The sequence below is a fragment of the Abramis brama genome, assembly GCF_963993115.1.
Source record: "Abramis brama genome assembly, chromosome: 15".
NCBI classification, from domain to species: Eukaryota; Metazoa; Chordata; class Actinopteri; order Cypriniformes; family Leuciscidae; genus Abramis; species Abramis brama.
Window position 1 is genome coordinate 12,350,655 of NC_139977.1, and position 14,501 is coordinate 12,365,155.

Consider the following 14,501-nt stretch of genomic DNA (forward strand, 5'->3'; position numbering starts at 1 on the left):
GAGAGGCACACAATCCAAGATGCTTGAAGTCCAGTGTGAAGTTTCCACAGTCTGTGTTGGTTTGGGGAGCCATGTCATCGGCTGGTGTTGGTCCACTGTGCTGTCCACTCAACGCAGCCGTCTACCAGGACATTTCCAGAGCACTTCATGCTTCCTTCAGCAGACAAGCTTTATGGAGATGCTGACTTCATTTTCCAGCAGGATTTGCACCTGCCCTCACTGCCAAAATAACCATGGTATCACTGTGTAATTACTGTGTGATTTCATGTAATATTCTAATTTTTTTAAATCCTGTTTTCGTTGGTTTTATGAGCTGGAATCCCAAATTATGTACAAATAAACAACTAAATACTTGAAATCGTTTAAGTTGTGGGCCCTGAATCTATAATCTATGGAAGTTTAACGTTTTGAATGGAATTATGGAAATAAATAAAAAATTTCATGATATTCAAATTTTTTGGAAAGGGTCTGTATATATAATAAAATGTAAAATTATAATTAGGGCTGCACAATACTGGGAAAATATGCGATGTTGTTGAGTATTGCGATAACGATATTTCTTGTGATATAACATTTCCCTAGAGAAATGCTATTTTTATTAAGTTTTTTTTAATCATTTATATATGTAAAGATCATACTAAAATAAACAAGTAGGCTAATAGCTATTCTTCTGATCTTCAGAAGAATATCTCAGTTTTTTCACAAGGAGTTAACGTTACACATGCAACACTTTGGTTGTCTGTGAGACTCTGTTATTGTTACTTGGCATTTCATTAGCAGTTTTGGTAGATTTGGGCTTACATTTTTTGAAGTCTTCATATAACTCCCTGAGGTTGCGTTCCAGATGACTGTGGAGATTAGTTTCCTCTGGACGTGGCCAAAATTTTTCACATATCGCGTTTTTTTTGCACGTGCAAATTCGTTATTTCAAATGCAGGCGCGCGCTCAATATGGAAGCACATTTTTCCAGGCCCGCCTATGCCGCGACGAGATGAGAACATCTCAACTTTTCAGAATTCCGCAAGCTCACGCAGGTCATGGTTGCATAGCAACGACAGACGCAAGCGCTTGTGGAAAGAAGGAGATAGCGGCGCGCCCGCGCTTTCCATGCGTTTTTAGACGCGATATGTGAACGGCCCCTTACACAGTACCTATATTTATGACACGTCTTCTCTATTGAAGCCAAAATATTGCCATATTTCAGACGTACAGATCTTTTTAGGCACAGGTTCTTCCCTGTTGTTATTTTCCTCGCTTGTCTCTACTCCCGCCATTAGTTTTTATTTTCACTCTCTGCTCTGAGCCACTAGGTTCCCCTTTGGGCCCGATCTAGCCAGTAGCATAATAGCACCTACTGGGGAGTAGGGATGGGACGGTATGAAAATTTTATATCACGATTATAGTGACCAAAATTATCGCGATTATCAATATTATCACGGTTTTGTTAAAACGAGATGAAAGTGTTCAAAAAGAGTTGATGATCACACTGAAGACATTTCAACAAGTTTTATATTTGAAAATCAACAAACAACAAATAAAACAAGCAGCTCTATGCACTTTTTAAAGTAAGATTATATTATGTGGCATTTCCTTCCTTATAATGACGGTCGTTCAATAGCAACGCATTATAACACCGCGCACATCCATTGTAACGGCCACCTAGTGTTAAGTAGTGTTCATGACATGAATGTTGATGTGCCTTTAAGATAACTTCTTCAATGGCGTACGGTATTGTATGCATGCTGTTTTTATGTGAGCGCGATCGCTCTACTGCTGACCGTTGTTTTATTATAATGTGTTTACTTCCACTTTGATTTGTAGCGTGTTTTAGAGTGTTTTCTTTTCCCTTTTAATATTCGCTCTTCGACATGTATGTGAAGAGTGTGCTTAACTGAGAGGAAACATCTATAAAAGTATCTGTATCTGGGCAGTATCCAAACTCTCTGACAGACGTTACACCATGTATCGCAACGGACGCGCTCTCGTTTCATTCAAATACAACTTGCCGTCTTGCGTCTCCGTTTTTAAATGTATTGAAAATTAAATTGAGTTGATTTATTGTTTACAGAGTTTGATAATATTGTTGTGATCATCTTGTCTGAACGATTGTTTTGTACGCTGAACATAATGGATTTATAAACAGGTAAGATTTTAATTTGGAAAAAAATTAAAAATCGGTGTAATAAGTGTATAATGAATATAAATTATTATCCCTTAAATGTCACTCTTAATAGTCTTGTTTGAACTTGTTTGTTCGTCTTTGGCTCAAAGCCACTTGCTGCGAACTTTTCTTTGCGGGAGCTTCACGTTTATTTCAAGTGATTGATATAAAATAGTTCAACTTAAAACACCATTTTATGCCCAATTATTTCCCAGACGTAGTTTTGGTATTGAGGTCAAAGTTAACTTGCCTTGCGTTCGCTATAGGCTACAACAGTGTAATGGTTCACACAAGACGACTCGGCAGATCTGAAGTGTTTCTATTGCAGCTACTTTTTCTTGTGCATGTTCTGCTGACAGGGTGACCATCCTCGATTAAGTTTCCCTCTGGACTTTTGTTAAAGACAAAATATGACCACACCTCAGAATTGGCTCTCTTAAAAGGCGGAAAAATCTCCCGAGCACGGTCACTGCCTTCCGCTGCAACAACATTGCGTCAGACTGTTGCTGGCTGAACAGGATCTAAAATCGCGATAATCAAACACGGTTTTAATGATAATTAAATTTGAAATGATATTACTAACCGTCAGTACATTTTATCGTGGTTTATAGTGAAACCGGTAATCGTCCCATCCCTACTGGGGAGGCGGGTATAAAGATAGTAAGGCCCCATTTGATTGGTCGAATTTGGATAAACATGCATGCATCACACAAATGCTTGGCACATAAAATAAATGCAATTTTGCGCACCTCTCTGCGATACGGATATCGCATATACTATTATCGTGATAACGATAATTTTTCGATATATTGTGCAGCCCTAATTATAATTATATCAATTTTAATACACCTGCACTGCAAAATCTTTTTTTATTTATTTCAGAAGTACATCAAATAATTTACACTACAGTACTAAAATGACAATAATTATGTCTTAATTTCTTCTCTCTCAAGAGTTAAACCTTTGAGCTTTTGTGTTAATTGTAAACATCAGGGAGACCTTTAGGTTTCTGTGACACCAGGTTTACAAATGCTTTTAATTACAAATATAGTGTATTTTTGTATTGTTTCACATGCTCATGTTGAGAGCAACAAGAATATTCACGTTTGGGTGAAAGTTGGCTCCTCAGTCTGGTTCAAAATAAGGCCGGCTGCTGAGAAAACACGCTCCGCCGAAACAGATGTTGCAGGGACACAAAGATAATGGTGTGCTAAGTGAAGTTTCTTACAGCGCTTTGGGTTTCTGTTCTTAAAGCAGTCTCCCTTGACGAAACTTAGAAGTTTTCTCATGCATGCATCTTTAAATTAAACTCTGTGATCATGTATATCGGCTTTTATATCGGCCACCCTGATCTGTAAAATTTTGGCATCATCCATTAAAAAAAAATCAATATCGGTCCGCCACTACTTAGTTAGCTAGAAAAACAACATTGGGGAGCAGCATTTCGCATTATATCACATATTAATTTGATTTTTACCTATTAATGATGTCTTATTTAATGTTGAATAAATCTGTCATGAAAAAAAAAAGTTATGAGCCACTGTTTAAATGGTTTAATTTGAGCAGAATTAATTTTTAATATTACATTTTAATTTTATATATTGTAAAATTAAATTAATAAATTAAATTGAATTTTTTTTTTTTTTAACAGAATTAAATTTTAATTTTTAATTTGGTTTAAAATGAGCAGAAACATATTATACACTCGATCATGTTGTCGCAGGCGTCATGTCCAGCAGCGGTTTGATCTTTAATGAAATGAATGAATTGTTGAACGCTTAGTAGTACATTCTGGTGTCTGATTTTATCCAGCTGCCTGTAGACTTTGCATTGCAAATACAGTTTTAACTACTCCATTTATCCAGAACCCTATCTCTGAGTGTGCAAACTGCCAAAAATCCAGTGACAAGGATGCGAATTCCTATAAGAAGTAATTCTCTAATTAAAAATAAATGCCTCTTAAGCACTTATTTTCTAAGCTGCCTGGAAGTAACGAGGCGTGCAGTGAGTTTATCGAGCTTATGTCAAAGGCCTGCTCTGTGTTAGTTTATCGTTCTTCAGCATTGTTAGTTAAGTGGAAACTTTGAAGGTTTTTCACACTGAAGGTGTCAAATGCGATCATGCATTTTAACGTGACTACTATCGACACGATGCCACACTTCCACCACCTGATACAGTATGATACAGAATGTTTGCTTAAAACCAACAGCACAGTGTCTCTGTGACCTCCAGCTAAACGCTGTCAGTATGATCCAGTTCTACAGATAACATATATGGCTTAAACATTTGCACACATCTCTACCACACCTTTCTCTCCTCACTGTCCGTCTTTTTGTATAGCCTGTGTTGGACACTTGATCCAGCCGAGCAGGTTTCAGTGATGCTGATTTGTGCCTCGTAGACTCGACGCACAGGACGTAACACTGAATAACCACAGAAACTAAAGAGGCGTGCATTCATCCTTTGGCAAATATTGGTGTGTTTTGCCTTTAAACCTATTGTAAAGTATTCAATGTGTAAAGTATTTCTTTTTTATTTTATGCAAATAATGTTAACTTTTTAATTTATATATAATATTTTATGATGACATTTCATTATTATTATTATAATAATTATAACATTTTGGTTAGTCTGATTTATAATTGGCTACCCAAAAACGGAGAATTGCTATGCTTAGTTTTTCAATTGCGAATTCATACCCAAGTAAACAATTGCATAATCATTCTGTGGTGGGTGAAGTCAATATAGAGAGAACAGCTGCTTCCAACACACACACCTATAAACTAATGTCGCAGAGCTAGACTAGCTTTCTCACGCTGCACTTTGTGGAATGATTTAAGCATCAGCAAATGCTTCATAGATGATCCCTTGCAAGCTAGATGCTCACCCAGCTGTCCAATGCAGTATATTAGATTTCAGCCTGTTTGAATCGGCTGGATTCTCTCTGCATATTTGGTGCAGCGGAGATACACAACCACAAGAAGGACGATTGTTTGCTAGCCAGACACAAATTAGGTTTTGCTTTATGGTAGAATTTTTCCCTGAGCTGTTCATTCAGTTAAAGATATTTGCGGAGTGTTGGCCAGTATTGGAGATGAACCGTCGTGGTGTGTGATATAACTTCCTGTTGGCCTGAACAGTCTTTCATGTTTAGTGTGGCTTACAGATACTGCTGACACTGTTAAACAGGCAGGGTTGAAGATGTTACTACTGCGATAAAGATCTCACCACCGCCAGTGTCATCGACCCATTACTTGACCCGAATGTTTATTCCTGATTTATAGCTATAGGCTTTTTTCTGTGAGTTGAACACTGCCGTTTAATCCCATGGGATTTAAATTAAATCAATAGCTTTTCTTTTGCTGTAACAGTATCCTTAAGCAGTTTCAGTCAGCATTGTAAGTAAAAACCAGAGCTGTATCCCACTGTTTTAGGTATTCTGTTTCATAATCACCAGCGTTAGCAAGTTAATTTGGTTAATATCTCATAACACAGATGTAGTCTTGTATTGTAATATAGCAAATGCTCACATTGAACAATACTTTTACAAAATGTAAGGTCATACAACTGTCCTAATATAATAATGAAGCAAAAAAAAAAAAAAGAATGAAAAAGAAAATCTTAAGTAGTTTGGCATAATCTTTAGTATTAAGATATTAAGAAGAAGTTGGGAAGTTTTGTTAAATTATTTGTCTTTCATCTACCAAATCAAAGTCATGTGGTGAGACCAACATGAAGCGGGAAAACGATACAATAAGAACTGAAGGCTCCTGTAAAAACCTGTAAAACCCAGGTTGTGTCGTGGTGCAAATTCACAAAACAATGCTATTTATGGATTCATGCTATTTGTAAAAAATCAAGGTAAAAGTGTTTAAAACTTTTGAGAATGAGTGAGGTGCGTACACTCACATGTATTAAATGTGTAAGGAAAATGAACACACACAATACTTTTTTACATGATGGTCACACCACATTTTAGTCATTAAAGGCACAATATTGTACGATTTTTAGATTAAAATATCCAAAACCACTAGAATAATTTTGTTGACTTGTGCACTTACATTATCCCAATCGTTTCCAACAATGTTTAAATCCGGAGAAATCAGCAGTTTTAACCAGGACATGGACCATGTCATTGCATCACCTGTCAATGACCTCATATTTAAAAATTAATTGCATGTCATTTAGCAACACGAGTCATCCAGTTTTTATTTGTTTTTCTGATATGGATCTAGTTTACTGCAGTGTGCAATAAGTGTCTCGTACCAGCCACCGAGTGAACGCACAAAGTTATAACACAACTTTCAACACACTCAAATGTATTTAGTATGATTGCTTTAACCATGTAAAACAGCGATGCGTTACCCCACATACGCAACGAAAAGAGTGGAAGTGGCCAATGGCAGCATAAGCATAACTCGAGACCGGTGTGTATCGCAGGTATTTCACATTAGCAACTCCAAGGGCTCTCGGCCCGCCCTGCTTCATACCACGGTAACGTTAGTAAAACTTTAAAGGGATACTTCAGGATTTAGCATTAAGCTTTGTATTAGTAGAAAACCTGTAGTATTTTCGAATTACCGTGATTTCCACCCTCATATCCCCCTGAGACGAGAGATTTATATATTTTTTGTCTGGAAAAAATCCTCTGACGCAAAAATCGTCATTTTGCGTCATCGGAGGATTTTCTGGCCAGAAGCAAAAGACTACAGCCAGTTGGAGGAGCTGTTCCGCATGTTTTCAACCCGCCCATAGAGGGTGGGATCTCACTCACAGAATGTACACACAGTGTCAGCCGTCTTTCTTTGGAAGCTAAGCTAACAGGCTCTTGTTCTGTGGAGAAAGCTGAGTAGTAGGAGAAAGCTGAGTAGTAGGAGAAAGCTGAGTAGTAGGAGAAAGCTGAGTAGTAGGAGAAAGCTGAGTAGTAGGAGAAAGCTGAGTAGTAGGAGAAAGCTGAGTAGTAGGAGAAAGCTGAGTAGTAGGAGAAAGCTGAGTAGTAGGAGAAAGCTGAGTAGTAGGGGTTACCATCCTCCTTTTCCCGGACTTGTCCGGCAGGCGAGATCGTTCAAAATGTCCAGGATTCAGCTTTTGCGTTCTGCAGTCGCCATTCATTGTTTACATGCACACCTTTTGTTTCAATCGAACTGAATTCATTCCGATTGGTGAATCTGAATGTAGTGTTTACATGAACGCTAAACAAGTGATCGGTTGATGTGCGTTTTACCATTGCTAAGAAAATTCTCAGTAAAGACGCCACCGGCCTCGCGCCGTTCTCCCGCGGCCCTCAGCCTCGTCCAGCTCGCCACAGTAAACATGATGAATGGCGACTGTAGAACGCAAAAGCCGAATCCCGGACATTTTGGGCGATCTCGAAATCATGGGCAAACTCGTCACGGAGACTCACTAGTAGCCTAGCCTTGTTGTTTTCAACTGCGCTCTCTTACCAGTAGGCGCGGCTTGGGAGTGGCCTCCTAGGGCAGCGAAGCAAGTGCATTCTGGGAGTTGTTGTCTTTCATCCACATAAGCCAAAAATACATTTTCTGGCTTTTCTTAGTCTAGAAAGCTCCAAATTCAAAAATTTCTTCACATTTCTTCTACATAAATGACCTATTTTAAATACACATTCATCTTTTCAGAGGTGAAGTATCCCTTTAATACATTCGCTTTCTTTCGGATTCCTTTCAATCGGCTGTGGAGGTGAAGACGACAACTCCCATGAATCCACTCTCATTCACGGCCTCAAGCTATACACCTTTGTTTTGGATAAGCGACCTCTAGCGGCGAAAATTACATTTTGTGCCTTTAAATAAACCCTTTTTTAAAAATGTTCTAAAAGTTTTGCAAAACCATATGAAACCAACATGAGTGCAAAGAGTGTGTTTCTAACTTGTCATATATTATTTAACTTTTTGCATTTTTAAAGATTTTTTTCTTTATTGTGGATGCTCTTATTTGTCACTGACTCTAATGAATAATTTAAAATCAAACTAACTTTATTTTTGTGTTTTATTTTATTTAAGGCATAAAAATGGCATAAGCACTTTTTTTGTATTTTTTTTTTTATATGATATGTAATTCAATACATATCTTTGTATAATTATTGGTGTCAGTAATTGAGATTCCCTTTTGTTCAGGTTACATCCTCAGCCTGGTGTTGTTGACTTTACCCCGGCAGCACCTGGTGCAGCTCTACCTCTACGTGCTCACAGCTCTTCTGCTCTTCGCTGGACACCAGCTTTCTAGGTCTGTGCTCACAGCGGTCTTCTGCATGACTGTATACTAAGATGTGGAGAGGAAATGACACATTGCTTTTAAATTTAGTTGCAATGTCACTGAGAACCAGTAAAACAGATTAATGCAACTGTTTAGTATGTCTCATGATGTCTGGTGTTCCTGCAGGGATTACGTGCGCGCAGAGCTGGAATCCGGTTTCGAGGGTCCCCTCTACTTGGAGCCCCTGTCTATGAACCGCTTTACCACAGCGCTCATCGGTACATACCTTCAACTCCGAAACTACTCCATTTTGTTCTCTTCTTCACTGCCGTGTTTGTTCCTGAAGCGTTATTAGGGACGAGTACAACTGGTGTTGTATTACTTAACTTCGGGTCCCACCCCTGCTGTTAAAGAAACCTGACTGCTGAACTATAGCACAGAGTCTAAAAGAGAAGAAACTAGATCTCAGTGTGCTCAATTTGCTAATGAATAGAGGGCCTGTGAAATGCTTCCAGTTTTACTAATGAGGCGTTTAGAAATGGAATGGCATGCAACCAAACCTTTCCACGAAAAACTGCCTTAAATACACTTATAAGGGATTTCACTGCTTTAAAGGAAGTGAAACTTCATCTCAACGTGGTAAAACCCAGTACAATGTTGCCAGATCAGCTTTTATTAACATGGGTTCTAGAGGAGGCATATACAGATTAAAAGATGAGTAAGCTCAAATTGGAGCAGCACTGAGAACAGAACAGAAATAGCCAAATGTGTTTCTGTTCAGTTCTTCATCTGGGAGTGTTTTTCAGACTTCTAGGAAGTAATGGACGTCACAAAAACAGTGCTTCTGTAACGCTGCAGGAGCTTCGGTTTATGGAGCTGGTTTCAGCTACAGCAAAACAAACCGTTATACAGGGTTCCTGCAAATTACTATTTAAAATTCCCTGAAAACCTGGGAAAAAATTGTGATTTTTAGGCTCGGGAAATTGGAATTTCTATAATATGATTAAATGGATTAGGAAGCTAAAATAGATTGTAAGTTTTAAAATGTTTTATCAGTAGAAATATATATATATATAATATAATATAAATACATACACACACACACACACACACACACACATACATATACACAGATATATATATATATATACACACACACACATACATGCACATACATGCGCATATATACATACACACACTTTTTTTTATGTTTGGGCAAGACAGAAATAGTCATAAACGTAATGGAAAGTAACATAAATTTATATAATGGTTATGAAATATTCTAAAGCTGTAAAATATTACAACTGGTTGAAAGGATTGCAGAAAATACTTTTTAAAAAATCCTGGGAAAAGTCTTGTTGAAAAGATTGGGAGCGGAAGTCATGTTTATACAGATATTTACTTCTGTAAGAAGTATCCAAATATTAATCCTGTAAAAAAAATCTGTATTATATAGAAGTTTTAATATGTTCAGCACAGTTCACAAACACAGCTGCACTGCAGGATAGTTTCCACATTTCACTTGAAATGAAGCACAGTTTGAATGGAAAAACTTCATAGATGAAATCTGTAATCTTTGCTGGCCCAGCTAAATGAAGATCAGAGATAAAACAACTATTGGTTTTGGCCCTCATGATTAGTCATGTCAGTGGCACCACTGAACACAGAGCACACATATTACTCCCCTTTGGCAACAACATCGCAAGAGAAACTCTTGGTAACGCCATTTGTAAATCAAGTCTTTTGTGTGAATCGACTGCGTTACAGTGACTATTTGCGATGTAGCAAAGTAGCACAAAAAGATTCATTCAAGTCAAATTAAGTCTTTTATTTGCCATGTCAACACAGCAAAGCCAATTACATTGGAGGGACATTGAAAGCAGCATTTTAAAGAAAGCATTGAGGTGTGTTAGTGTGATTTTTCTCTGTACGTTTGTGTTTGTTCAGTAAGACAATCCTCTCCCTCAGGTCAGGTTGTGGTGTGTACGCTGTGTTCCTGCGTCATGCAGACCAAACAGATCTGGCTGTTTTCTGCACACCTGCTCCCCCTAGTGGCTAGACTGTGCCTCGTGCCCCTGGAGACCATCGTCTTCATCAACCGCTTTGCTATGATCTTCACCGGTCTGGAGGTGCTCTACTTCATCGCCGCCAACCTGCTGGTGCCCTACAATCTGGCCAAAACTGCCTACAGAGAGCTGGTACAGGTACGACTGCGGGATTTTTCTCATGTGATCCTATACTAAGAAACTCTGCATGTGATTGAGAAAAAGCATTGTGTTCAAAACTTTGAAAATAATTGTGCTAAAAATAGGTTTTCCACACAGCAGGTGAAAATCGTTTTGTCAAATCAAATTTGTATGGAAATATTATAGAAAAAAATACACAATGGTGTTCAAATTACTTCTTTTTTTTTTTTTTTTTGAAAAAAAGTCTTATGTTTACTAAAGCTGCATTTTGATCATAAATGCAGGAAAAAATTTTATTGTAAAATTTAGGAACAATTTTCCAGTCCTGCAAAACATGGAAAATTAGATAAAGTATCAGTTGTCCTGAAATTCTTTCTTTGTTAAAAAATGCTCGTTTATTGAACAAACAGTTTATAATTAGTCCGAAACGCTATTAGCAGAAAGCGATATGTTCTGAACCGCTGAGTTTTGTCCCGTGAGAGAAGTATTTTGAGACGTAGTGATGCTTTGTGTTTGCGGTTCACACTTGCAGGCGCTAAGAATTAAGTGATTGAATGTTTGCAGCGAATGTAGGTATCTAAACTTATTAATATTTATTCTTGCAAACTAATAATTTTGATTCAGCATATGTAAGGGCTCGGCACGGTAAACTACAGCATGCGTGACAGCATTAACCCAGGACAGGGTAGCAAATCAATATGTAAAGTCTTATTATTTAGTTTCATGTTGAACGTTGAAACTTCTTGCATCCTCATGACAAATTGTTTTCCTTTCACATAATCCTTTCACGATCCAAGTCCCCCTAGTTTTTAGTTCTGAGCGATATTGGAAGTCAAAATGAGTCGCATGATTACAAATGTGATATTGATTTTCTGCAACAGTTCACTAAAGTCTAAAATGTTCACATTTTGTCTAAAATGACTTGCATTTTAGACAAAATATTGTTTATTTCCCCAACAAAAACAAGGCCAGAGCAGAATGTTTCTTAGCAACACAGTGGGGTTTTGTTTCTGAATGAATCTACGTTTTTGATCGAATCGTTTGCGAAAGTGATTTAATGAACTATTCATACCCGTTCATACATGCCTTCATTTGCTTGCTTCGTAAATTAATAAACGGTTTGAATGAATCATTGGAATGAATGACTCCAATGACTCACTTTTTAAGAGTTTTTTGCTGCCACCTACTGGTGGTACTTTTAAAAGTATTACTATTCAATATTGTAATTATTATAAAACATTTAACTTATAGCATTATTTATGCAATTGTGATATCTTGTTTGTTTATATTATAATAATTCATTAGATTATTACTTGTGATTGTTTGAATCATTTTATTAAATAGTTTATAATATAATATGAATGCGCTATAACATAATTTAAGATTAATATAGAAAGCGTGCTTTCCAAAACAGAAAAGACAGTGAATACCGTCTGAATAACTTCAACAATATTTAGTCAATTGCTTTCTTTCTCAACTGTTTATGTTCACTTGTGACACAACCGAATGTTTTCGACGATTCTCGCCAAGATGGCATGTATTTCGACATTGTCCTTTCAAAGGCGAGATGAAGTGAAAATGTTTTATTTGGTTAAAGATGAGCCATGAATTATTAAATTGAAATATTTTCCCAAAATGGAAGCTGTAGCTGTGGGGAAAAGTGTGCAGGTGCTCTGGAGTATGTGCCAGTGAAACTAGTAATGATTGGAGCTTTGCTTCAAAATACTATTAAAAATGTTGAAAATTATTTTGATTCATTCAAACATTCTGAATATTAAATATTTTAAATATATTAAATATTTTTGTTTTATGAAAATGTGGAGCAAAATAAGGCGTTACAGTGTAATTATGCATTTTTATTTGAAATGTAAATTGTTGACTTATTTCATCCTGCCCACCAATCATTGAACGCTTGGTTTCCTGTGTTCTGTAGGTGGTGGAGGTGTATGGTCTGCTGGCTCTGGGCATGTCTCTGTGGAATCAGCTGGTTCTGCCTGTTCTCTTCATGTGCTTCTGGCTGGTGCTCTTCGCACTGCAGATATACACCTACTTCAGCACACGGGACCAGCCGCCCTCCCGAGAGAGGCTGCTCTTCCTGTTCCTCACCAGGTTTGACTGCTGCACCTCTGCACCATGTACTTCACCTTCTTGATTTACACGTACACACTGTAAAGTTTCAGGAGTGACACCCTCATTTTAAAATGGGAATGTGTCCCCTAAATAATAGTTCTGTGTGTGTAGTGAACACGACTCAATCCCCAAATCATGATGATTGACACAGTGGTAACCATAGCAACGTTCTGCCATCTCACGTGTTTGGTATTCACTATTTTTGACCAAATTCATATTACAGCGACAAAAGACTCGTTCTTCAAATTTAAAGGAATAGTTCATCCAAAAATGAAAGTTCTGTCATTAATTACTCACCCTCTTGTCGTTCCAAACCCGTAAGACTTTTGTTCATCTTCGGAACACAAATGAAGATCATTTGGATGAAATCTGAGAGCTTTCTGTCTCTCCATTGACAGCTACACAACTGACACTTCAAAAAGTTCATAAAGAGATTGTAAAACTAATTCATATGAATTGAGCGGTTTAGTCCAAATTTTCTGAAGAGACTCGATTGCTTTATATGATGAACAGATTGTATTTAGGCTTTTATTCACATATAAACATTCATCAAGTCACTCATCAGTTGTGGTAAACGGAAGCTCAAGCATTTTCGCTTGACGTGCGAGAACCAATGAGGTTCATTCTGTTACGCAGCACGTTTGAGCTTCTGCGAGAACCAATGAGGTTCATTCTGTTACGCAGCACGTTTGAGCTTCTGCAAGAACCAATGAGGTTTGTTCTTGTGCTTCAAGCAGGTTTGGTTGATTTTCTGTTTATGTTCGCTAATCAATGTTTAAATGTGAATAAAAGCCTAAATTCAATCTATTCATCATATAAAGCGGATTAAACCGCTCAATTCATATGGATTCGTTTTATTATCTTTTTAATTAACTTTTTGAAGCGTCAAAGTGGTAGTTGCGTAGCTGTCAATGAAGGGACAGAAATCTCAGATTTCATCAAAAAGAAATTCATTTGTGTTCCTAAGATGAACAAAAGAATGAATTTTGTTTTTGGGCTTATTTGAACTTGGTTATTAATGTGGGCAGGTGCGGGTCATGATAATTTGCTCTTGTTTTCAATTTAAAGCATTTGGATTTATTTAGATGTATCATAGGTGCGTTATTTTTTGTTGTTTTTAGCAAGATCTGGCAACGCGAATGAGTCAAGGCTCATACCTCTTTCCTTGTGGTTTTCTTCCACCACGCATACAGAAGAGTGTTGATTCGCACGTTTAATTACGTTATTAACAACTAGTTTGGTTCCGTATTTACAATTATTCTAATTCCGGTTGTCACTACCTGCATTTTTTTGAGAGTTAAAAGGGACTGTTCAATCAAAAACTTTCTTTCTTCTGTTGAACACAAAAGAAGATATTTTGAAGAATGTTGGTTACCATCCAGTTTGACGGTAGCCATTGACTTTCACAGTTTTTTTTTTTCCTACTATGGAAGTTGATGGCTACCGTCAACTGTTTGATTACCAACATTCTTCAAAATATCTTTTGTGTTCAACCAAAGAAAGAAACTCATACAGGTTTGGAACGACTTGAGGGGGAGTGATGACTACATTTTTGGCTGAACCATCCCTTTAATTTGGTTGTGAATTAACAACTGACATTAGCTACGGTGTGGAGTCACACTTGATGGAACTCTGTATTTTAACCAGCACAAACGTTACCGTCTACACAACCCTGAATGCATTGCAACAAAGATTCAGAACAGCACCTTTATCATAAACTAAACTGGATACTAGGGCAGTAGAAGACTAAAACACCATTCAACAATATCTAGCATATGTAAATGTTTTGTTGGTGGTTGTGTGTGTTCTCT

The 14,501-nt window shown here is 37.3% G+C and overlaps 1 protein-coding gene across 3 annotated transcripts in view; it reads left to right on the forward strand.

Annotated features, from left to right (window-relative positions):
- The window catches only part of rnf145b (ring finger protein 145b), a 29,938-nt gene that overhangs the window by 3,393 nt on the left and 12,044 nt on the right, over positions 1 to 14,501 (forward strand). For all 3 annotated transcript variants that reach the window (XM_084137133.1, XM_084137134.1, XM_084137132.1), the window contains 4 exons: positions 8,296 to 8,404; positions 8,561 to 8,652; positions 10,343 to 10,578; positions 12,494 to 12,669. In XM_084137133.1, the coding sequence (XP_083993259.1) occupies positions 8,296 to 8,404; positions 8,561 to 8,652; positions 10,343 to 10,578; positions 12,494 to 12,669 (613 nt within the window). The remainder of the gene's footprint in view (positions 1 to 8,295; positions 8,405 to 8,560; positions 8,653 to 10,342; positions 10,579 to 12,493; positions 12,670 to 14,501) is intronic.